Source organism: Rattus norvegicus, chromosome 1, assembly GCF_036323735.1.
Source record: "Rattus norvegicus strain BN/NHsdMcwi chromosome 1, GRCr8, whole genome shotgun sequence".
NCBI lineage: Eukaryota > Metazoa > Chordata > Mammalia > Rodentia > Muridae > Rattus > Rattus norvegicus.
Genome location: NC_086019.1, coordinates 77317806 through 77341032, shown reverse-complemented (window position 1 = coordinate 77341032; position 23227 = coordinate 77317806). Strand labels below are relative to the sequence as shown.

The following is a 23227-nucleotide window of genomic DNA, read 5'->3' as shown; positions in this document are numbered from 1 at the left end:
AAGCATGGATCAGTGGGCAGGTGGTTCTAGTCTTTATAAGAGTCTAGCTAGATAATTATAAACCAGCAAGCAGCTCCTTCATGAGGCTTCATGCTCTGACTTCCTCTATGATGCTTTGACTCTTGGAAGTGTAAACCAAACCATTTCCATTTGTTTTGGTCAGAGTAAGTATGTAATCACAGTGGTAGAATGAAATGAGAGCAGGAGTCTTCTAGTTTGGCAAATATATCCATGTGGAGTACTCTACATCCATGAGGCAAAGGTTCTTGTGCTCAGAATCCTTCTAGATCTTTTCCAAGAATATGGTTTCTCTGACTGGTTCTATTATTCTTTATCATATACTAAACTGGCATGTGAGAACAACCTTTAAGCTGTATGACCTTCTCAGAAAGTTAAACACAAGGAGTAGGATGTAAGAATGTCAACATGTAGCTGGCTGGTTAGGACCACAGGTTAGATGAAATGGGCTTAGTAACTGATACCTGAAATCTAGATGAGAGGGTAACTGTGAGAGACCAAAGAAGTAAATGAGCAGGCCCGTGTTTTATTCATATGGGTAATCAGAACTTACTGGAGTACAAATCATATTTTAGTGATGGTATCTATCTGGGCATTAAAGGCCATGGCTTCTACCTACAACATTCAAGTAATATCCTACCTGTCTGTTGGTTGTTGTGACAACCATTAATATCACCAATCATTTCCAAATGGATTCTAGAGAGTAAAATCACCCACAGTTGAAAATCATTACCTTTGAGCTTATACCCAGTCAGTAGAACTCTATAAATTCACAGTCATAGCCACACAATTATGCTTATAATTTTTATAAGACTATGATGTATGTCTGAATTACTATTAGGATCTATGGTATCTGTGCCAGTAATAAACAGTCTTACATGGATCACCTAAAGATGTTATTCCTAACCTGTGACATGTTTCTCACATGTAGGTTGGGTAAATGTGACATATCAAGTGAGGCATGTGGCATAATTGCTACTTCCCTTATGAACTCTAAAGTGAAACATCTCTCATTGGTTGAAAATCCCTTGAAGAACAAAGGAGTGATGTCACTGTGTGAAATGCTGAAGGATCCAAGCTGTGTCCTTGAGACACTGATGTAAGTTGTTTTGAGAGAATATACCCCAGAGTTATTGCAGAAATCTGCACATGAGCCCAAGCATCATACAAGAGAGCATGGGTTGTGTCATTAGACTCAATCACTTTCCATGTTTCAGTTGCCATACCAGTAAGTGGAGTAAATACAAGCGGAGATATCATGAGACTAAATTCAGACAAGTCAAGACTAGTTCTGAAACTTCCTATGCATTATTTTTAGTTTACAAAACTAAAACGTTCTTATCATGAGTAAAGATGTTGTATCTGGAAAGAGATTGGTTACTAGGCAGAGGAGAATATAAATAAGAAAAAACTGATTCATTTCTAAGACATGGCTTTTCACGTCTTACCTAAATCACTATAAGCTATCTCCTGCCATGAGGTTGACAATTATTTCTCATGGCAGAAGACTACCAGACTATGGTCCCAGGGAAGCCATACCACAATTATATCAATCAAAGGCCTTAGGATGGAGAATGTGCTCAAAGACACCTTGGTTTGTAGAAGAGGAAGAGTATACGTACACAAATTATTATGTCCTCTGTGATCAGGTATTCAACTAGTAATAATTACATGTGCATCTTATAGATATGGCATGCATAAAAATGTAAGAACATGGAATATTGATCATTGTAAAGAGATCTGCTTATAAAAGAACACTAGTGCAGACTAAGTATCTCTCCCAAGAACTACTTACAAAGAGATCAGAAGTGTTTCATACTTCATTTAATTTTTTGAAATATTTTCATATTATGAGAGTTGGTAATGGTTCCTAAGTTTAACCATGAAATTTATTTGTACACTGTATATAATTTATGCACACATCTTGGGTTTACATATGCACATGATTGTATACAATATTTTCAGTGTCTTTACATTTTGACCTGAATGTATCATGGCTGGTTACATGAGCACAATTCTGTAATTTTCTTATTTGAGGGATTTTAAAACGTTTTATGTTTTGGAGCATCAAAAATTTCCATTTATCAATTAGAAATGCTTAGTATTAAGTAAAGATTTATAAAATCTTTTTATAAATTTCATATGTATGTAAGTGTGTGTGCTTGCATGAATTTATATGTACCATGTTAGTTCAAGAGTCTGCTGAAGCCAAAAGAGGTCATTGGTCCCTTGGAATTACAGTTACAGGAGATAAGGAGCTCCACAATATAGGGGCTATGTGGATATTTGGAATGGCACCCCAAGTCTTCTACAAGGTCAGCAAGTGAACCATCTCTCCAGCCCTGAAATAAAACTTGTAAAGGAAAAGGAAAAATGCACTATAAAAAGTTGAAGGATGTTTCAGAAGAGGAAGGGAAAATGACATTAGAAGACACAAGGGCTGGAGAGATGGCTCAGCGGTTAAGAGCACCCGACTACTCTTCCAGAGGTCCTGAGTTCAATTCCAAGCAACCACATGGTGGCTCACAACCATCTGTAAAGAGATCTGATGCCCTCTTCTGGTGCATCTGAAGACAGCTACAGTGTACTTATATATAATAAATGAATAAATCTTAAAAAAAAAAGAAGACACAATTATTTGATTAGTTAATTACCACGTGATGTTGTATAGTTGGTTAATTAAAACTACACTTGGTTACCACTAATTATAAAGAGCTTTATTATTGGTCATGCATTGTCTTAAATATTTAGTCTTTGAAGTACTAGGCTTCATCTCATAGAAGTAACAGGACTAGGAGAAATATTTAAAATAACAGGATTTAGCTGGAGTAATATCTAAGTTGGTAAAAACACTTGCCACTCAAATATCATGAGTTCAGTATGATAACCAGAACCCATGTGAAAAAAGCTGTGGGTAGTGTCATACTGAAGAAATGGAAGCACCAGGATCCCTGGGGCTTACTAGACCACCATCCAAGTCACTAGAGTTCTAGGCAAATGAGAGAGCCTATCTCAAAGCAGGGTCATGGTATTCCAGAGTATGGCATCTGAGATGTCCTCTGGCCTCCACATGCATGTGTACCTATGCAGAGACAGACAGACAGACAGACAGACAGACACACACACACACACACACACACACACACACACAACATACACACACAGAGTCAAAAAGAGAAATAAAAAATAGTGAAAGATGCTCCTTTAGAACAGGATTCTGCAAGATGATAAATTTCTAATATGGGTGGAAGTTTTAGTTGATTGTTTTGCAAGTAAATTGACATGCAAATTAATAGTCAATTTTGGAAATATCTTTAGTGACCTATAAAGTCAGTTTTTCAAATTTTTCTTTGAAAATATTTCCATCATTATTAGAGAGGGAGGACACTTGTACACATAAAGAGGACAGAAGACAGCTTGTGGGAATTGGTTATTTCTTTCCATCCTGTGGGATTGAGTTCACAATCTTGTGTGCCCCATTTTCCCTGGGGGGTATTGACCACAAGCATGAAGGGAAGGGGTTAAGAGGGAGAGATTAGGGTTCAAATGGGCATGAATATTGATAGAATAACCTCCAGAAACTGTTGCAGTGAGACAAGTTTACTTCATTCTTTAAGCAATAGGGCATAGAAGGACTTTTTAGGGGTATAGTATAGGTGGAAAGGGATAATTGGTCCTGACATTGAGGAATTAGTAAGTGCTGATTGCTTATAGTATAGGACCAAATTATTACCATCCAGGTGGGGAGCCAGAATGAAATGCATGTGCTGAGTTATGCTCCCTAGCAGGGAGCACTGTACAAGATCCCTTTTTAGACAAGGACACACAAGTCCAGCCACTGAGTTCAAGGACCCTCTCCAGACAAAGACAAATAGAGTTGGGAAAGTGTTGTGAAGAAGGTTGTCCCCTGTTTTACACCAGGCTCTGAAAGGCATCTTTTCCTGAGGGACTGCTAGCCTGTAGGTGCTTAGACTTGGTGGCAAGAACCATCTTATCAGCCCATTTCAAAATTCATTCATGCAAAGTCGAAATTCAGAATAGGAAGAACAGGAAAGTCTTTGCAGGGCATGAGAATGTTCCAACAGTACGTGAGCTGCTGACATATGATCTTCTTCCAGGTTGTCTTACTGCTGTCTCACATTCATTGCCTGTGGCCATCTCTATGAAGCCCTTGTGAGCAATAAACACCTCTCCCTGCTTGATCTGGGGTCAAATTTCCTGGAAGATACTGGAGTGAACCTTCTGTGTGAAGCTTTGAAAGACCCAAACTGCATCCTCAAGGAGTTATGGTAGGGCTGTGTTCTCAACTATTGCTGTTACTGCTGTTTCAGATGTTGGCATTCAGAAATTAGAAGGGTAGATTTGTCTGAATGTCAGTGTCATTTGCGTTAAGTGTGCTACCATGATAACTATCTTAAGACATGGAGCTCTGGGTGATTGGCTCATGAACATGAGTCCTCATAAGTGGGTTTACTGCCCTGATAAAAGAAGCCCCAGAGATTACTGCCTCATCCATCACATGGCAACACTTTTACATTCCAACAAGGCTGGAGAGATGACTCAGTAGTTGAAAGCCCTTGTCACTGAGTCATAAGGAACATAATCTGGATCTCAGCATCCATGTCTGAGAATCAACTGTAATCCCAGCATCTAGGGGTCCATTATCTTCCTCTGGTCTCCATGTAGATAGACCACCTGAAGATGTACTTATACTCATAAAGGCACATGCACACAGACACAAATGAAGAAGAAGGTGTATCTATGAGCCAGGAAATCAAACTTTCTACATATACTCTGGCAACCTTGATCTTGGGTTTTTTATACAACTGACATCTATTTATCAGCCATCCAGCCTAAAATTTTGTTAAAGCAGGCCAAACAGGTTAATACACCACAGAGAATGATGTCTGCTTGAGTAAACAAGGCTGCAATTATCCCAGCTGATCCTTCTTGGATACTCAGTGACTTCCTGAGTTTATTCTTAATCAAAGGAGTTGTTAAAGCAAAGTCTGTGTTGTCAGATGCTCTTGAATTAGAACTGGATGGAATGAAGAGTATATTAGTGGCAGTGCACACTTGGGCAGGGGATTTTTTCTTACACTTCTCCCTTTATATATGAGAAAGTATAGTCCTCATCTGAAAGAATTGATGTGATGGACATGTACGCATATCACACACAAAGGTATTGTGTCTATGTACAAAAGTTACAGTTTCTAAATCTTTACACTATTGGTCTCTTGTTGTGGCTGTCCTAAGATTTGTAGACGGATGTAGCAATGTGTCTACATAAATTAAATGGAAGTAACACCCTGTGGCCTAGTGGGACAAACCAAAATTGCTCTAGAAGCTATTTGCATTTCCTGTATGGTAAAATTCGTCCCTGCTTGTAAGCCATTAATATACCCAAACATATTTTCCATGCAAAATCTATATGTATATACACATCCATCAACCATAAATCTGTGCATTGCTTATGTATCTATTTGCTTATCTACCTATCTCATATCCACCCAACTATTATCTGTCATTTATGAATTTACTATCTCCCCCTTGTCTACCACTTACAAACTTACTGGCTTTACTTACATATCTCTCACATATTTACTTACATGACCTCTTCTTATAATCACCTTCAATCTCCTAATTCTTTTTTTTTACATTCCCTATTTCCCATTTCTTTCTACCATGTATTCACAACATTTCTTTTTTTATTTTTTTTTAACTTGAGTATTTCTTATTTACATTTCGAGTGTTATTCCCTTTCCCGGTTTATGGGCCAACATCCCCCTAATCCTTCCCCCTCCCCTTCGTTATGGGTGTTCCCCTCCCCATCCTCCCCCCATTGCCGCCCTCCCCCCAACAATCACGTTCAGTCTTAGCAGGACCCAGGGCTTCCCCTTACACTGATGATCTTACTAGGATATTCAATGCTACCTATGAGGTCAGAGTCCAGGGTCAGTCCATGTATAGTCTTTAGGTAGTGGCTTAGTCCCTGGAAGCTCTGGTTGCTTGGCATTGTTGTTCATATGGGGTCTCGAGACCCTTCAAGCTCTTCCAGTTCTTTTTCTGATTCCTTCAACGGGGGTCCTGTTCTCAGTTCAGTGGTTTGCTGCTGGCATTCACCTCTGTATTTGTTGTATTCTTGCTGTGTCTCTCAGGAGCGATCTACATCCGGCTCCTGTCGGCCTGCACTTCTTTGCTTCATCCATCTTGTCTAATTGGGTGGCTGTATATGTATGGGCTACATGTGGGGCAGGCTCTGAATGGGTGTTCCCTTCTGTCTCTGTTTTAATCTTTGCCTCTCTCTTCCCCGCCAAGGGTATTCTTGTTCCCCTTTTAAAGAAGGAGTGAAGCATTCACATTTTGATCATCCGTCTTGAGTTTCATTTGTTCTAGCCGTCTAGCCCTAATTCAAGCATTTGGGCTAATAGCCACTTATCAATGAGTGCATACCATGTGTGTTTTTCTGTGATTGGGTTACCTCACTCAGGACGATATTTTCCAGTTCCAACCATTTGCCTACGAATTTCATAAAGTCATTGTTTTTGATAGCTGAGTAATATTCCATTGTGTAGACGTACCACATTTTCTGTATCCATTCCTCTGTTGAAGGGCATCTGGGTTCTTTCCATTTTCTGGCTATTATATAAGGCTGCTATGAACATAGTGGAGCACGTGTCTTTTTTATATGTTGGGGCATCTTTTGGGTATATGCCCAAGAGAGGTATAGCTGGATCCTCAGGCAGTTCAATGTCCAATTTTCTGAGGAACCTCCAGACTGATTTCCAGAATGGTTGTACCAGTCTGCAATCCCACCAACAATGGAGGAGTGTTCCTCTTTCTCCACATCCTGGCCAGCATCTGCTGTCACCTGAGTTTTTGATCTTAGCCATTCTCACTGGTGTGAGGTGAAATCTCAGGGTTGTTTTGATTTGCATTTCCCTTATGACTAAAGATGTTGAACATTTCTTTAGGTGTTTCTCAGCCATTCGGCATTCCTCAGCTGTGAATTCTTTGTTTAGCTCTGAACCCCATTTTTTTTTATTAACTTGAGTATTTCTTATATACATTTCGAGTGTTATTCCCTTTCCCGGTTTCCGGGCAAACATCCCCCTCCCCCCTCCCCTTCCTTATGGGTGTTCCCCTCCCAACCCTCCCCCCATTGCCGCCCTCCCCCCATAGACTAGTTCACTGGGGGTTCAGTCTTAGCAGGACCCAGGGCTTCCCCTTCCACTGGTGCTCTTACTAGGATATTCATTGCTACCTATGGGGTCAGAGTCCAGGGTCAGTCCATGTATAGTCTTTAGGTAGTGGCTTAGTCCCTGGAAGCTCTGATTGCTTGGCATTGTTGTTCATATGGGGTCTCGAGCCCCTTCAAGCTCTTCCAGTTCTTTCTCTGATTCCTTCAATAGAGGACCTATTCTCAGTTCAGTGGTTTGCTGCTGGCATTCGCCTCTGTATTTGCTGTATTCTGGCTGTGTCTCTCAGGAGCGATCTACATCCGGCTCCTGTCGGTCTGCACTTCTTTGCTTCATCCATCTTGTCTAATTGGGTGGCTGTATATGTATGGGCCACATGTGGGGCAGGCTCTGAATGGGTGTTCCTTCAGTCTCTGTTTTAATCTTTGCCTCTCCCTTCCCTGCCAAGGGTATTCTTTTTCCACATTTAAAGAAGGAGTGAAGCATTCACATTTTGATCATCCGTCTTGAGTTTCGTTTGTTCTAGGGATCTAGGGTAATTCAAGCATTTGGGCTAATAGCCACTTATCAATGAGTGCATACCATGTATGTCTTTCTGTGATTGGGTTAACTCACTCAGGATGATATTTTCCAGTTCCAACCATTTGCCTACGAATTTCATAAACTCGTTGTTTTTGATAGCTGAGTAATATTCCATTGTGTAGATGTACCACATTTTCTGTATCCATTCCTCTGTTGAAGGGCATCTGCGTTCTTTCCATTTTCTGGCTATTATAAATAAGGCTGCGATGAACATAGTGGAGCACGTGTCTCTTTTATATGTTGAGGCATCTTTTGGGTATATGCCCAAGAGAGGTATAGCTGGATCCTCAGGCAGTTCAATGTCCAATTTTCTGAGGAACCTCCAGACTGATTTCCAGAATGGTTGTACCAGTCTGCAATCCCACCAACAATGGAGGAGTGTTCCTCTTTCTCCACATCCTCGCCAGCATCTGCTGTCACCTGAGTTTTTGATCTTAGCCAATCGCACTGGTGTGAGGTGAAATCTCAGGGTTGTTTTGATTTGCATTTCCCTTATGACTAAAGATGTTGAACATTTCTTTAGGTGTTTCTCAGCCATTCGGCATTCCTCAGCTGTGAATTCTTTGTTTAGCTCTGAACCCCATTTTTTAATAGTGTTATTTGTTTCCCTGCGGTCTAACTTCTTGAGTTCTTTGTATATTTTGGATATAAGTCCTCTATCTGTTGTAGGATTGGTAAAGATCTTTTCCCAATCTGTTGGTTGCTGTTTTGTCCTAACCACAGTGTCCTTTGCCTTACAGAAGCTTTGCAGTTTTATGAAATCCCATGTGTCTATTCTTGATCTTAGAGCATAAGCCATTGGTGTTTTGTTCAGGAAATTTTTCCAGTGCCCATGTGTTTGAGATGCTGCCCTAGTTTTTCTTCTATTACTTTGAGTGTATCTGGTTTGATGTGGAGGTCCTTGATCCACTTGGACTTAAGCTTTGTACAGGGTGATAAGCATGGATCGATCTGCATTCTTCTACATGTTGACCTGCAGTTGAACCAGCACCATTTGCTGAAAATGCTCTTTTTTCCATTTGATAGTTTTGGCTCCTTTGTCAAAAATCAAGTGCCCATAGGTGTGTGGGTTCATTTCTGGGTCTTCAATTCTGTTCAGTCTCCTAATTCTTATATTTAATTATGCATCTAACATAATCTGCCTAATGTCTATAATTAGCATCTCTATATCCTCTATATATTCTCCATTCTTCACCTATCTTATACCAACTATCCTAATGTCTATAATTAGCATCTCTATATCCTCTATATATTCTCCATTCTTCACCTATCTTATACCAACTATCCTTCCTTCTGTCCCTCAACTTCTCTTTATTTTTTACAATGCCATAGGAACCATGAGCTTGAACCTCAGGGAGGTATGAGGACATGTTATCATATTAAATACTGGCATAAGTTTGACATGTAAAATTTGTATGTAAATCTAAAATCAGTGATGTGATAGCCCCACTGGTTTTCAAGGCATGTATATTATACCCAGGGGGAATTAGAGTAAGAGCATCATATAAAGAAATAAAAGCAGAAGAATCATGGTGAGCCAAAATGGAGCAGGGTATGCCAGATGTTGGTGCATCATCAGCACTTCAGACATGCTTCAAGACTTCTGGTTCATACAAATAAGTCAAGCTGTTAGATGGATCTCAAGTTGTAGAATGCTTACTTATCATACTCAGAGTCCTGAGTTTGATTCTCCAGCAAAAGCTTAAGAAAGCTATGGTAGCAACATGCCTATAATCTCAACAGTAAGAGATAGAGTTAGGAAGGTCAGAAGTTCAAAGTTATCCTCAGCTATGTAATGAATCTGAAGCCAGACAGTTACATGAGATTCTGTCTCCAAAGAATAAAAGCAGTCAATAAATGGCTTCTGGGAGAGGGAGAATCTGTCTCTTCCAACAGATACTCTGACCTAGGTTACTCAATCCCCTGAATACATGTGCATACATACAAGCAAAGCTAAATGGACTCAGTAGGTTACATTCGCATGTACATATGTGTACATATACCATATCTGTATATATGTAGCAATTAAAGAAGAGATTATGAATTAGAAAGGGGGAACTGGAAGGGATTTGAGGGAGAGATGGAGTAATGTAGATGGCAGTAGATGCAGTTCTCATATGAAGTTCTAACCATTAAAATTATTAATAAGTAAACAAGACAAAAGGATTGGGGAGTAAGTATGTTTTTTTTTTTTTTTTTATTAACTTGAGTATTTCTTATATACATTTCGAGTGTTATTCCCTTTCCCGGTTTCCGGGCAAACATCCCCCTCCCCCCTCCCCTTCCTTATGGGTGTTCCCCTCCCAACCCTCCCCCCATTGCCGCCCTCCCCCCATAGACTAGTTCACTGTGGGTTCAGTCTTAGCAGGACCCAGGGCTTCCCCTTCCACTGATGCTCTTACTAGGATATTCATTGCTACCTATGGGGTCAGAGTCCAGGGTCAGTCCATGTATAGTCTTTAGGTAGTGGCTTAGTCCCTGGAAGCTCTGGTTGCTTGGCATTGTTGTACTTTTGGAGTCTCGAGCCCCTTCAAGCTCTTCCAGTTCTTTCTCTGATTCCTTCAATAGGGGACCTATTCTCAGTTCAGTGGTTTGCTGCTGGCATTCGCCTCTATATTTGCTGTATTCTGGCTGTGTCTCTCAGGAGCGATCTACATCCGGCTCCTGTCGGTCTGCACTTCTTTGCTTCATCCATCTTGTCTAATTGGGTGGCTGTATATGTATGGGCCACATGTGGAGCAGGCTCTGAATGGGTGTTCCTTCAGTCTCTGTTTTAATCTTTGCCTCTCCCTTCCCTGCCAAGGGTATTCTTTTTCCTCATTTAAAGAAGGAGTGAAGCATTCACATTTTGATCATCCGCCTTGAGTTTCGTTTGTTCTAGGGATCTAGGGTAATTCAAGCATTTGGGCTAATAGCCACTTATCAATGAGTGCATACCATGTATGTCTTTCTGTGATTGGGTTAGCTCACTCAGGATGATATTTTCCAGTTCCAACCATTTGCCTACGAATTTCATAAACTCGTTGTTTTTGATAGCTGAGTAATATTCCATTGTGTAGATGTACCACATTTTCTGTATCCATTCCTCTGTTGAAGGGCATCTGGGTTCTTTCCAGCTTCTGGCTATTATAAATAAGGCTGCGATGAACATAGTGGAGCACGTGTCTCTTTTATATGTTGGGGCATCTTTTGGGTATATGCCCAAGAGAGGTATAGCTGGATCATCAGGCAGTTCAATGTCCAATTTTCTGAGGAACCTCCAGACTGATTTCCAGAATGGTTTTACCAGTCTGCAATCCCACCAACAATGGAGGAGTGTTCCTCTTTCTCCACATCCTCGCCAGCATCTGCTGTCACCTGAGTTTTTGATCTTAGCCAATCGCACTGGTGTGAGGTGAAATCTCAGGGTTGTTTTGATTTGCATTTCCCTTATGACTAAAGATGTTGAACATTTCTTTAGGTGTTTCTCAGCCATTCGGCATTCCTCAGCTGTGAATTCTTTGTTTAGCTCTGAACCCCATTTTTTAATAGGGTTATTTGTTTCCCTGCGATCTAACTTCTTGAGTTCTTTGTATATTTTGGAAATAAGGCCTCTATCTGTTGTAGGATTGGTAAAGATCTTTTCCCAATCTGTTGGTTGCCGTTTTGTCCTAACCACAGTGTCCTTTGCCTTACAGAAGCTTTGCAGTTTTATGAGATCCCATTTGTCGATTCTTGATCTTAGAGCATACCCCATTGGTGTTTTGTTCAGGAAATTTTTTCCAGTGCCCATGTGTTCCAGATGCTTCCCTAGTTTTTCTTCTATTAGTTTGAGTGTGTCTGGTTTGATGTGGAGGTCCTTGATCCACTTGGACTTAAGCTTTGTACAGGGTGATAAGGATGGATCGATCTGCATTCTTCTACATGTTGCCCTCCAGTTGAACCAGCACCATTTGCTGAAAATACTATCTTTTTTCCATTGGATGGTTTTGGCTCCTTTGTCAAAAATCAAGTGACCATAGGTGTGTGGGTTCATTTCTGGGTCTTCAATTCTATTCCATTGGTCTATCTGTCTGTCTCTGTACCAATACCATGCAGTTTTTATCACTATTGCTCTGTAATACTGCTTGAGTTCAGGGATAGTGATTCCCCCTGAAGTCCTTTTATTGTTGAGGATAGCTTTAGCTATCCTGGGTTTTTTGTTATTCCAGATGAATTTGCAAATTGTTCTGTCTAACTCTTTGAAGAATTGGATTGGTATTTTGATGGGGATTGCATTGAATCTGTAGATTGCTTTTGGTAAAATGGCCATTTTTACCATATTAATCCTGCCAATCCATGAGCATGGGAGATCTTTCCATCTTCTGAGGTCTTCTTCAATTTCTTTCCTCAGTGTCTTGAAGTTCTTATTGTACAGATCTTTTACTTGCTTGGTTAAAGTCACACCGAGGTACTTTATATTATTTGGGTCTATTATGAAGGGTGTCGTTTCCCTCATTTCTTTCTCGGCTTGTTTCTCTTTTGTATAGAGGAAGGCAACTGATTTATTTGAGTTAATTTTATACCCAGCCACTTTGCTGAAGTTGTTTATCAGCTTTAGTAGTTCTCTGGTGGAACTTTTGGGATCACTTAAATATACTATCATGTCATCTGCAAATAGTGATATTTTGACCTCTTCTTTTCCGATCTGTATCCCTTTGATCTCCTTTTGTTGTCTGATTGCTCTGGCTAGAACTTCAAGAACTATATTGAATAAGTAGGGAGAGAGTGGGCAGCCTTGTCTAGTCCCTGATTTTAGTGGGATTGCTTCAAGTTTCTCTCCATTTAGTTTAATGTTAGCAACTGGTTTGCTGTATATGGCTTTTACTATGTTTAGGTATGGGCCTTGAATTCCTATTCTTTCCAGGACTTTTATCATGAAGGGGTGTTGAATTTTGTCAAATGCTTTCTCAGCATCTAATGAAATGATCATGTGGTTCTGTTCTTTCAGTTTGTTTATATAATGGATCACGTTGATGGTTTTCCGTATATTAAACCATCCCTGCATGCCTGGGATGAAGCCTACTTGATCATGGTGGATGATTGTTTTGATGTGCTCTTGAATTCGGTTTGCCAGAATTTTATTGAGTATTTTTGCGTCGATATTCATAAGGGAAATTGGTCTGAAGTTCTCTTTCTTTGTTGTGTCTTTGTGTGGTTTAGGTATAAGAGTAATTGTGGCTTCATAGAAGGAATTCGGTAGGGCTCCATCTGTTTCAATTTTGTGGAATAGTTTGGATAATATTGGTATGAGGTCTTCTATGAAGGTTTGATAGAATTCTGCACTAAACCCGTCTGGACCTGGGCTCTTTTTGGTTGGGAGACCTTTAATGACTGCTTCTATTTCCTTAGGAGTTATGGGGTTGTTTAACTGGTTTATCTGTTCCTGATTTAACTTCGATACCTGGTATCTGTCTAGGAAATTGTCCATTTCCTGAAGATTTTCAAATTTTGTTGAATATAGGTTTTTATAGTAAGATCTGATGATTTTTTGAATTTCCTCCGAATCTGTAGTTATGTCTCCCTTTTCATTTCTGATTTTGTTAATTTGGACACACTCTCTGTGTCCTCTCGTTAGTCTGGCTAAGGGTTTATCTATCTTGTTGATTTTCTCAAAGAACCAACTTTTGGTTCTGTTGATTCTTTCTATGGTCCTTTTTGTTTCTACTTGGTTGATTTCAGCTCTGAGTTTGATTATTTCCTGCCTTCTACTCCTCCTGGGTGTATTTGCTTCTTTTTGTTCTAGAGCTTTTAGGTGTGCTGTCAAGCTGCTGACATATGCTCTTTCCTGTTTCTTTCTGCAGGCACTCAGCGCTATGAGTTTTCCTCTTAGCACAGCTTTCATTGTGTCCCATAAGTTTGAGTATGTTGTATCTTCATTTTCATTAAATTCTAAAAAGTTTTTAATTTCTTTCTTTATTTCTTCCTTGACCAGGTTATCATTGAGTAGAGCATTGTTCAATTTCCACGTATATGTGGGCATTCTTCCCTTATTGTTATTGAAGACCAGTTTTAGGCCGTGGTGGTCCGATAGCATGCATGGGATTATTTCTATCTTTCTGTACCTGTTGAGGCCCGTTTTTTGACCAATTATATGGTCAATTTTGGAGAAAGTACCATGAGGAGCTGAGAAGAAGGTATATCCTTTTGCTTTAGGATAGAATGTTCTATAAATATCCGTTAAGTCCATTTGGCTCATGACTTCTCTTAGTCTGTCTACATCACTGTTTAATTTCTGTTTCCATGATCTGTCCATTGATGAGAGTGGGGTGTTGAAATCTCCCACTATTATTGTGTGAGGTGCAATGTGTGTTTTGAGCTTTAGTAAGGTTTCTTTTACATATGTAGGTGCCCTTGTATTTGGGGCATAGATATTTAGGATTGAGAGTTCATCTTGGTTGATTTTTCCTTTGATGAATATGAAGTGTCCTTCCTTATCTTTTTTGATGACTTTTAGTTGGAAATTGATTTTATTTGATATTAGAATGGCTACTCCAGCTTGCTTCTTCTGACCATTTGCTTGGAAAGTTGTTTTCCAGCCTTTCACTCTGAGGTAGTGTCTGTCTTTGTCTCTGAGGTGTGTTTCCTGTAGGCAGCAGAATGCAGGGTCCTCGTTGCGTATCCAGTTTGTTAATCTATGTCTTTTTATTGGGGAGTTGAGGCCATTGATATTGAGAGATATTAAGGAATAGTGATTATTGCTTCCTGTTATATTCATATTTGATGTGAGGTTATGTTTGTGTGCTTTCATTCTCTTTGTTTTGTTGCCAAGACGATTAGTTTCTTGCTTCTTCTAGGGTATAGCTTGCCTCCTTATGTTGGGCTTTACCATTTATTATCCTTTGTAGTGCTGGATTTGTAGAAAGATATTGTGTAAATTTGGTTTTGTCATGGAATATCTTGGTTTCTCCATCAATGTTAATTGAGAGTTTTGCTGGATACAGTAATCTGGGCTGGCATTTATGTTCTCTTAGGGTCTGTATAACATCAGTCCAGGATCTTCTGGCCTTCATAGTTTCTGGCGAGAAGTCTGGTGTGATTCTGATAGGTCTCCCTTTATATGTTACTTGACCTTTTTCCCTTACTGCTTTTAATATTCTTTCTTTATTTTGTGCGTTTGGTGTTTTGACTATTATGTGACGGGAGGTGTTTCTTTTCTGGTCCAATCTATTTGGAGTTCTGTAGGCTTCCTGTATGTCTATGGGTATCTCTTTTTTTAGGTTAGGGAAGTTTTCTTCTATGATTTTGTTGAAGATATTTACTGGTCCTTTGAGCTGGGAGTCTTCACTCTCTTCTATACCTATTATCCTTAGGTTTGATCTTCTCATTGAGTCCTGGATTTCCTGTATGTTTTGGGCCAGTAGCTTTTTCCGCTTTACATTATCTTTGACAGTTGAGTCAATGATTTCTATGGAATCTTCTGCTCCTGAGATTCTCTCTTCCATCTCTTGTATTCTGTTGGTGAAGCTTGTATCTACAGCTCCTTGTCTCTTCTTTTGGTTTTCTATATCCAGGGTTGTTTCCATGTGTTCTTTCTTGATTGCTTCTATTTCCATTTTTAATTCCTTCAACTGTTTGATTGTGTTTTCCTGGAATTCTTTCAGGGATTTTTGCGATTCCTCTCTGTAGGCTTTTACTTGTTTATTAATGTTTTCCTGTGCTTCCCTAAGTGTGTTCAGGTCTTTCCTGAAGTCCTCCAGCATCATGATCAAATATGATTTTGAAACTAGATCTTGCTTTTCTGGTGTGTTTGGATATTCCATGTTTGTTTTGGTGGGAGAATTGGGCTCCGATGATGGCATGTAGTCTTGGTTTCTGTTGCTTGGGTTCCTGCGCTTGCCTCTCGCCATCAGATTATCTCTAGTGTTACTTTGTTCTGCTATTTCTGACAGTGGCTAGACTGTCCTATAAGCCTGTGTGTCAGGAGTGCTGTAGACCTGTTTTCCTCTCTTACAGTCAGTTATGGGGACAGAGTGTTCTGCTTTCGGGCGTGTAGTTTTTCCTCTCTACAGGTCTTCAGCTGTTCCTGTGGGCCTGTGTCTTGAGTCCACCAGGCAGCTTTCTTGCAGCAGAAAATTTGGTCTTACCTGTGGTCCCGAGGCTCAGGTTTGCTCGTGGGGTGCTGTCCAGGGGCTCTCTGCAGCGGCAGCAACCAGGAAGACCTGTGCCGCCCCTTCCGGGAGCTTCAGTGCACCAGGGTTCCAGATGGTCTTTGGCTTTTTCCTCTGGCGTCCGAGATGTGTGTGCAGGGAGCAGTCTCTTCTGGTTTCCCAGGCCTGTCTGCCTCTCTGAAGGTTTAGCTCTCCCTCCCACGGGATTTGGGTGCAGAGAACTGTTTATCCGGTCTGTTTCCTTCAGGGTCCGGCGGTGTCTCCGGCAGGGGTCCTGCCGCTCCTGGGCCCTCCCCCACGGGAGCCCAGAGGCCTTATACAGTTTCCTCTTGGGCCAGGGATGTGGGCAGGGGTGAGCAGTGTTGGTGGTCTCTTCCGCTCTGCAGCCTCAGGAGTGCCCACCTGACCAGGTGGTTGGGTCTCTCTCTCACCGGGTCTGGGAGCAGAGAGCTGCTGCGGGCCGGGATCCGCGGGTGTGTCGTAAGTATGTTTTTATGTATGTTTTCCCAGGTTGTCAGGTTGCTTTTTAACTTCAGAATGCTGTGAGGAGATCTCTGCTGTCCTGACTTGCAATAATAATCTAAAGACCCTGAAACTGGGCAACAATGACATAGAAGACACTGGTGTCAAACATTTATGTGAAGCCCTGAGTCATCCTAACTGTAAATTAGAATGTCTTGGGTGAGTCTTTACTGTCATGTGGGAAGGTTCATACCTTGATAAGGAAACACTAGAGGGTTAATAGGGTTAAGAAGCCCACCTAGTATAGGCTCATAAGAGAAAATGCACAGATCTTGTAAAGACAGCAACAGGTGCTGTGAGATTGAATGCAATCTGTTGTGTTTTTCCCCACCACGATATCAGGTTCTCCTTATCTTTCTGCCCCTTCTGTGGTGTTTCCTGAGCCATAGTGGGTGGGGATGATGTCAATGCCTTCTTTGAGCCTTAGTATTCTGTAGATGCTCTCTGAACGTTGACTGTGAGCCTCCATATTAACCAGTCCTCTGCAAAGAGAAGCTTCTTTGATGAGGCTTGAGAGCTAAACTAATACATAGGAATAATGTTAATCATTTAGAACAGCATTTCTCATCTTAAGGCTCACAATCCCTTTGGATTTGAAACAAGGATTTGCTCAGCGTTGGTTCTGTGGGCATTTGGGGCCAGTGAGGTCTTTGCTCAGAAGCATGGAACTGGCGCTTAACAGCAGATTGTTTTTCTGGCATGTTCCCTGTCACAGGTTAGACCTGTGCAAGTTCACAAGTGACTGTTGTGAAGACCTGGCCTCAGCTCTCACCACCTGCAAAACACTGAATAGCTTAAATCTGGACTGGAAAACCTTGGAACACTCTGGAGTCGTGGCTCTCTGTGAGGCTTTGAATCACAAGAAATGTAACTTGAAGATGCTTGGGTGAGTACACACTGTCTCCCACAGTCAAGAATGGCTTCAAACAAGTGCTTCTGTGACAGTTAGCTCAAGCTAAACCCCACTGAGGCTGGGATGAGGAGTTCAGTGATGAGGGCCCACTGCTGCACTGTGTGACACTGACACTGCTATCTATGATTTCTATCCACTCATGAGTATCATTATTTAGTGGGTATTATTCCAAATCTCCTCAGTCTTTTTTTTTAAATCCACCTTATTTTTAAAAGCTGTCATTTGGTTATAAAAAATGATGAAATCCCAAAACTTTTAGAAACTGAATATAGCAACCAGAAAGAAATAAACTACATATTCTCTCTCATATACAGATCCTACCCTACACATGTACTCTGTCTGTCTGGTCTGTCTGTCTGTCTCTTTCCTCTGTCTCTTTGTCTCTCTCTGTCTTTCTCTGTGTCTGTCTGTCTGTCTGTCTCTCTCACATACACACACACGTGTGTGTATGTGGGTATGTGTGTGTATTATACTGCACAAAATGGTAATAAAAAGATAAATGAAAATAAATATAAGTTCACAATATATAGTATACTTTGTGTTGTTCACTAAATAGTCTGTCAAGGTATAACAATTTTCAATGCCAAGTTAAGTTTTAAAATGTTTTTGTTTGAGTGTTTTGTTAAACCTATAGCCTCTTGATTTCCATCTTATACTAGAGTTACAAAGAGTGTGTTAGAACAACGATGAGGGAAGAGCTAGGGTGTTAGCATAGATGGTTAATCATGGTGAGAATGCTAAAGTTGGGGTAGGACTAACCGAAGGAGAGAGTAGAGAGTCAGGAGCTGAAATTGAGCAGTAGATTGAAAAAGAGCTTGGCAGATCAGTGCGAACTATTTGTGTAATTAAAGGTGACATAAAAAGTGCTTTTAGTCATCAGGTAAAGAAAAAACCAGAGGGAAGAAAATTGAGGAAGACAGCTATACTTTCAGGGAGACCTGTGTTCCAATCTTATCTTGTGAAAATCAGGGGAATAAAGCCAAAAAAGTCTAAAGAAAACTGTTCAAGAAAGAAAATATAATTATGTTGAGTATTAACTCCTTAAGACATTATTTGTCAAAAGAGAAAAGAAAAGAAAAGCAACAATAACCACAGCAAAACAATAGCAAAAGCAGGCATGTATGATCTCTTACTCCTAAGGGTCATGAAAAATTGAAGAGGGAACAGAAATTTGGTAAGATGTGGGGAGCACCTATAAAGCAGAACCTTCTAGACTTGATAACATAGACATACTCAGGAAGTGTCTGTAGCAGAGGCTGACTCTGGAAGATCCTTGTAAGTTCAAGCCAGTCAAAACTCCAACATGGATAAAACAGGATCTCAGGAGATGCTGCCCCTAGCTGAAGAGTTGTTGACATTTCAAAGCTCCAAGGGGAAGAAGAGTCATTTCTCTTCAGGGATGTGGCTCCTGCTAGGTTGCATATACAACAGAGGATGGACCTACACCCACACATATATGGGCATCCCTAGTTGGACTTAGTGAGCTATTGGGCAGGAAAAAGAGATGAAATTTGGAAAGGAATGTGGAAGGGCCTTAAAGGGGAATGAGGAAAGGGTAGGTTCAAAACACATTGTATTTTACACATAAGAAATTCTCAAAGTATAAACACATTGATCTTTGAAATATGAGTGTAAAAATAATAGCCATTTGTCAACTTTTGGTAACCCTGAAAACAATACAATTTTTATTTAATATTATATTTTACTTATTTATTTTACATCCTTAGTTCTGTCCCCCTTTCAAATACCTGCTCATACAACCCTTCCTCATACAACCCTTCCTCATACAACCCTTCCTCATCCCTCTTCCCCTTCTCCCCTGAGAATGTAGGTACCACCTGGGTATCCCTCCCACCTTGACATTTCATGTCTCTGCAAGGCCAGGTACTTCCTCTCTCACTACAAGGCAGCCTACTTAGAAGAACATATCCCACGTACAGACAACTGCATTTAAGGACATCCCCTGTTGGAGTTCTCCATGAACCACATGAAGACCAAGCTGCACAATTGCTACATGAGTGCAGGGAGTCCTAAGTCCAGTCCTTCATGTTATTTGGTTGGTGGTTCAGACACTGAGAGCCCCAAAGGTTCAGACATGGCTCTATTTGTCTTCCTGTGGAGTTCCTATCCCCTCCAAAGCAGGTAACCCTTTCTCCTATTCTTCCATAAGAGGGTCTGTTAACTGACTCAGTCAGTGGCTACATATAACCTCTCAGAGAAGAACTTGCTCCTGTCTATAAGCATAATACAGCATCATTTATAGTGATGAGGGTTGGCACTTGCCCATGAGATGGGTCTCAAGTTGGGTCAGTTATTGGTTTGACATTACCTCAGTCGCTGTTCCATCTCACATGTGTCTGCATTTCCTGTAGACAGGATAAATTTTGGGTCAAAAGTCTTGTGGGTGTGTTGTTTTCTCTATCACTCCACTGGAGTTCCTGCCTGGCTACAGGAGGTGGTCACTTCAGGTTCCACATCTCCAATGTTGTGAGTCATAACTAAGGTCGCACCCACTAATTTTTGGGTGTCTCCCTTATGCCAGGTCTCTGCCTCATCCTGGAGATGCCCACCCACCTCTTTATATTAACCATAAAACACAGGTACCATGCTAAATTCCACAGGTTCAAAGTAGGAAAACAAGAAGCAAGGCCCAAAATAGGAAGCTTGAATCTCACTTAGAAGGATGAATATAATAATCATTAGAGGCGGATGGAGGAATGGATCTGGGAAGGAGTGGGGATGGGGAAGGAATGAGGTTCAGGATCAGGTGTGGGGAAGGACAGGAGATATGTCTATGAGAATGAATGGAAATGAATATTGTTGTTTTAGGTAAGTAGGCAGTGAGAATAGGTGAGCTAAGGTGTAAAAAATACTGTCTCACAGAAAGTGAGTAGAGACACAAAAGGAACATGCTAATATGAATAATTATGACATTAGTGAGTATGACATTAATTACACCAGTGTTCATAAGTATGTAAAAATTCAAAACCAAGTTACACAAAGTTAAAATGCATGAATAAGAAATACACATGATTAGGCACTTAAACAGTAAATGGGTGAAAATGGCCATTAGATGATGTGTCCGTGTGTGTGTGTGTGTGTGTGTGTGTGTGTGTGTGTGTGTGTGTGTGTGTGTGTGTGTGTGTTTAGAGGGCCCCTTCTCCCTGAGGGGAATCATTGCTGTCTCTTCACTCTCAATACATTCCTCTCTTTCATCTCTGGAGACTGATGACTGAGAGGTAGTCATAGCTGTAAAGAGACACAAATGACAACAAAATTTGGGAGATGACATGGCTCAATGAGAGAGGGGGTTTACTGCCATGCCTGACAACCCAAAAATCCCCTTAGGTGAAGTGGGAGGATGGATTTCCATGAATAGTCCTCTGATCTTACTTTGTATGCAGCATCAGGGGCCTAGTAAATGCACATAAAGATTTGTAAATATTTTTTAATTAATGAAACAGAATTGTCTTTTTTCACACCAGACTGGACAAATCTGCATTTTCTGTGGAATCGCAGACATTACTGCAAGCTGTGGAAAAGAAAAACAATAATCTGAGTATTTTACATTATCCCTGGGTTGAAGAGGAACGCAAGAAGAGGGGTGTTCGTCTGGTCTGGAACAGCAAGAATTGATCTCATAACAAAGACTTATCATTTGTTATGTTTCTCCTATATACCCTGCCCCAAGTTGCACACTATGGTACTGGTAGCTATTTCCAGGGCTGTTCTTCCACAGTGTCCCATGCCCACCTATCTTTATACCTCCCTTCACCACTTTGCAATATTTATATTACAAACACATTCAATAAACACTAAAATTGTTTGAAAACATGAATGTTTCCTCAATGAATGTGTTAAAGTGTTAGGGTTTTAAAACTGAAAGGACTCTGATCCTCTTAAAGTTCAGTTTAAGAGTGATATTTGTATCATGTGTTCACTAGTTGTCATTCTCAGAGCAGCTAACATCCACCTGAACATCTGTGGCTCATCCATGCCAAGATTCTAAAGACATGAATTTCACTGTGCAGAAAGTGGGAAGTAGGAAGATAATGTCTAGAATTCCCAAAGGTTAAAATCAATATTTTGGGAAAAGGATCTCAAGATTTTCTTTCTAAGTTCAGGGATCAGACCTAGTACTCACTCTTGGGGTTGGAATGATAACTGAGTAGGTAAAATTGTCCCTTGCTCTTCAGAAGACCAAAGTTCAAACCCCAGCAATACACTGTGTGCCTCTCAACTGCCTGTAACTCCAGGTCTAAGATATATGATGTGCTTTCCTGGCCTCCACAGGCACCTATATGCATGCACACACAGATGTACATATACATACAAAGAATAAACATTTAAGACTTAATGGTTTACATGTTAACTGTTATTCACTATGACATTTGCCATAAGTTACAATAAATGTCAGTCTTGCTTAAATAATATTTTAAAAATAAATAATCTAAGGCAGCACTTCTCAACTTGTGGTTCATGAAAGGAATTGCATATCAGATATCTTACATGTCAGATATTTACATTATGGTTCACAGCAGTAGCAATGAAATGATTTTATGGTTGGCAGTCACCACAACTTGAGCAACTGTATTAAAGTGCTGCAGCATTAGGAAAGTTAAAAACAAATAAAAAATATCTAGATTGTTTCTTCTTAAAAATATACATTTATGATTATATGTGTACCTGGGTATGAGTATGTATACCATATGTTTATAGAAGCTCTTGCAGATCAAGAGGATGAGTATCAGATCCCCTGGTTGCAGGTGATTATCAACTGTCATGTGGGTGCTAGAAAGTTGGACTTGACCTGTGTCCTTTGTAAGATCATTAAGTATTATTAATGTCTGAATCAGCTCTCCAGTCTTTATTTTTCAAAAACTAGGGAAAAACACTCTTACCAATTGAATTGAGCTTTCTTTTTTCCTTAATTGGATTTTTTAATTTACATTTCAAATGTTATCCCATTTCCCAGTTTACCCTCCACAAACCTGCTGTCCCATCTCCCCTCCCTCTGCTTCTATAAGGGTGCTACCCCATCTACCTCCCCAGTCCCTCCTACAACTCTGCCCAGACACTCCACTACACTGGGGCATTGAACCTTGGTAGGACCAAGATCCTCTCCTCCCATTGATACCTGGCAATGCCATCCTCTGCTACATATGTGGTTAGAGCCATAGGCCCATCCCTGTGTACTCTTGGGATGGTGGTTTAGTCCCTGTGAGCCCTGGACTGTCTGATTGGTTGATTTTGTTGTTGTTCTTATGGGGTTGCAAGCCCCTTCATCTACTTCAGTCCTTTCTCTAACTCCTCCAATTAGAGACCCTGTTCTCAGTTCAGTGGTTGGATGTGAGCATCCACCTCTGTATTTGTCAGGCTCTGGCAGAGCTTCTCAGGAGAAGTCAGCAAGCACTTCTTGGCATGTAAAATATTGTCTGGGTTTGGTGGCTGTATATGGAATACATCCCATGTGGGGCAGTCTCTGGATGACCTTCCCTTCGGTCTCTGCTCCACATTTTTTTACATATTTCCTACCTGTGAGAATTTTTGTTTTGCCTTCTAAAAAGGACTGAAGCATCCACAATTTGATCTTCCTTCCTGAGCTTCATGTGGTCTGTGAATTTCACCTTGAGTATTGATAGCTTTCAGTATAATATCCACTTATCAGTGAATGCATACCATGTGTGTTCTTTTGTGATTGGGTTACCTCACTCAGGATATTTTCTAGTTCCATCTATTTGCCTAAGAATTTCATGAAGTCGTTTTAATAGCTGAGTAGTACTCCATTGTGAAAATGTACCACATTTTCTGTTTTCAATCCTCTGTTGAGGGACATTTAGATTGATTCCAGCTACTAGCAATTA

At 40.5% G+C, this 23227-nt stretch overlaps 1 protein-coding gene across 2 annotated transcripts in view; it reads left to right on the top strand.

Moving 5' to 3' along the window:
* The window catches only part of Nlrp9 (NLR family, pyrin domain containing 9), a 50333-nt gene extending 29334 nt beyond the window's left edge, over positions 1-20999 (top strand). For both annotated transcript variants that reach the window (XM_039103829.1, NM_001169149.1), the window contains 5 exons: positions 950-1117; positions 4137-4307; positions 16439-16609; positions 17166-17336; positions 20849-20999. In XM_039103829.1, the coding sequence (XP_038959757.1) occupies positions 950-1117; positions 4137-4307; positions 16439-16609; positions 17166-17336; positions 20849-20999 (832 nt within the window). The remainder of the gene's footprint in view (positions 1-949; positions 1118-4136; positions 4308-16438; positions 16610-17165; positions 17337-20848) is intronic.
* Positions 21000-23227: the final 2228 nt, after the last annotated feature.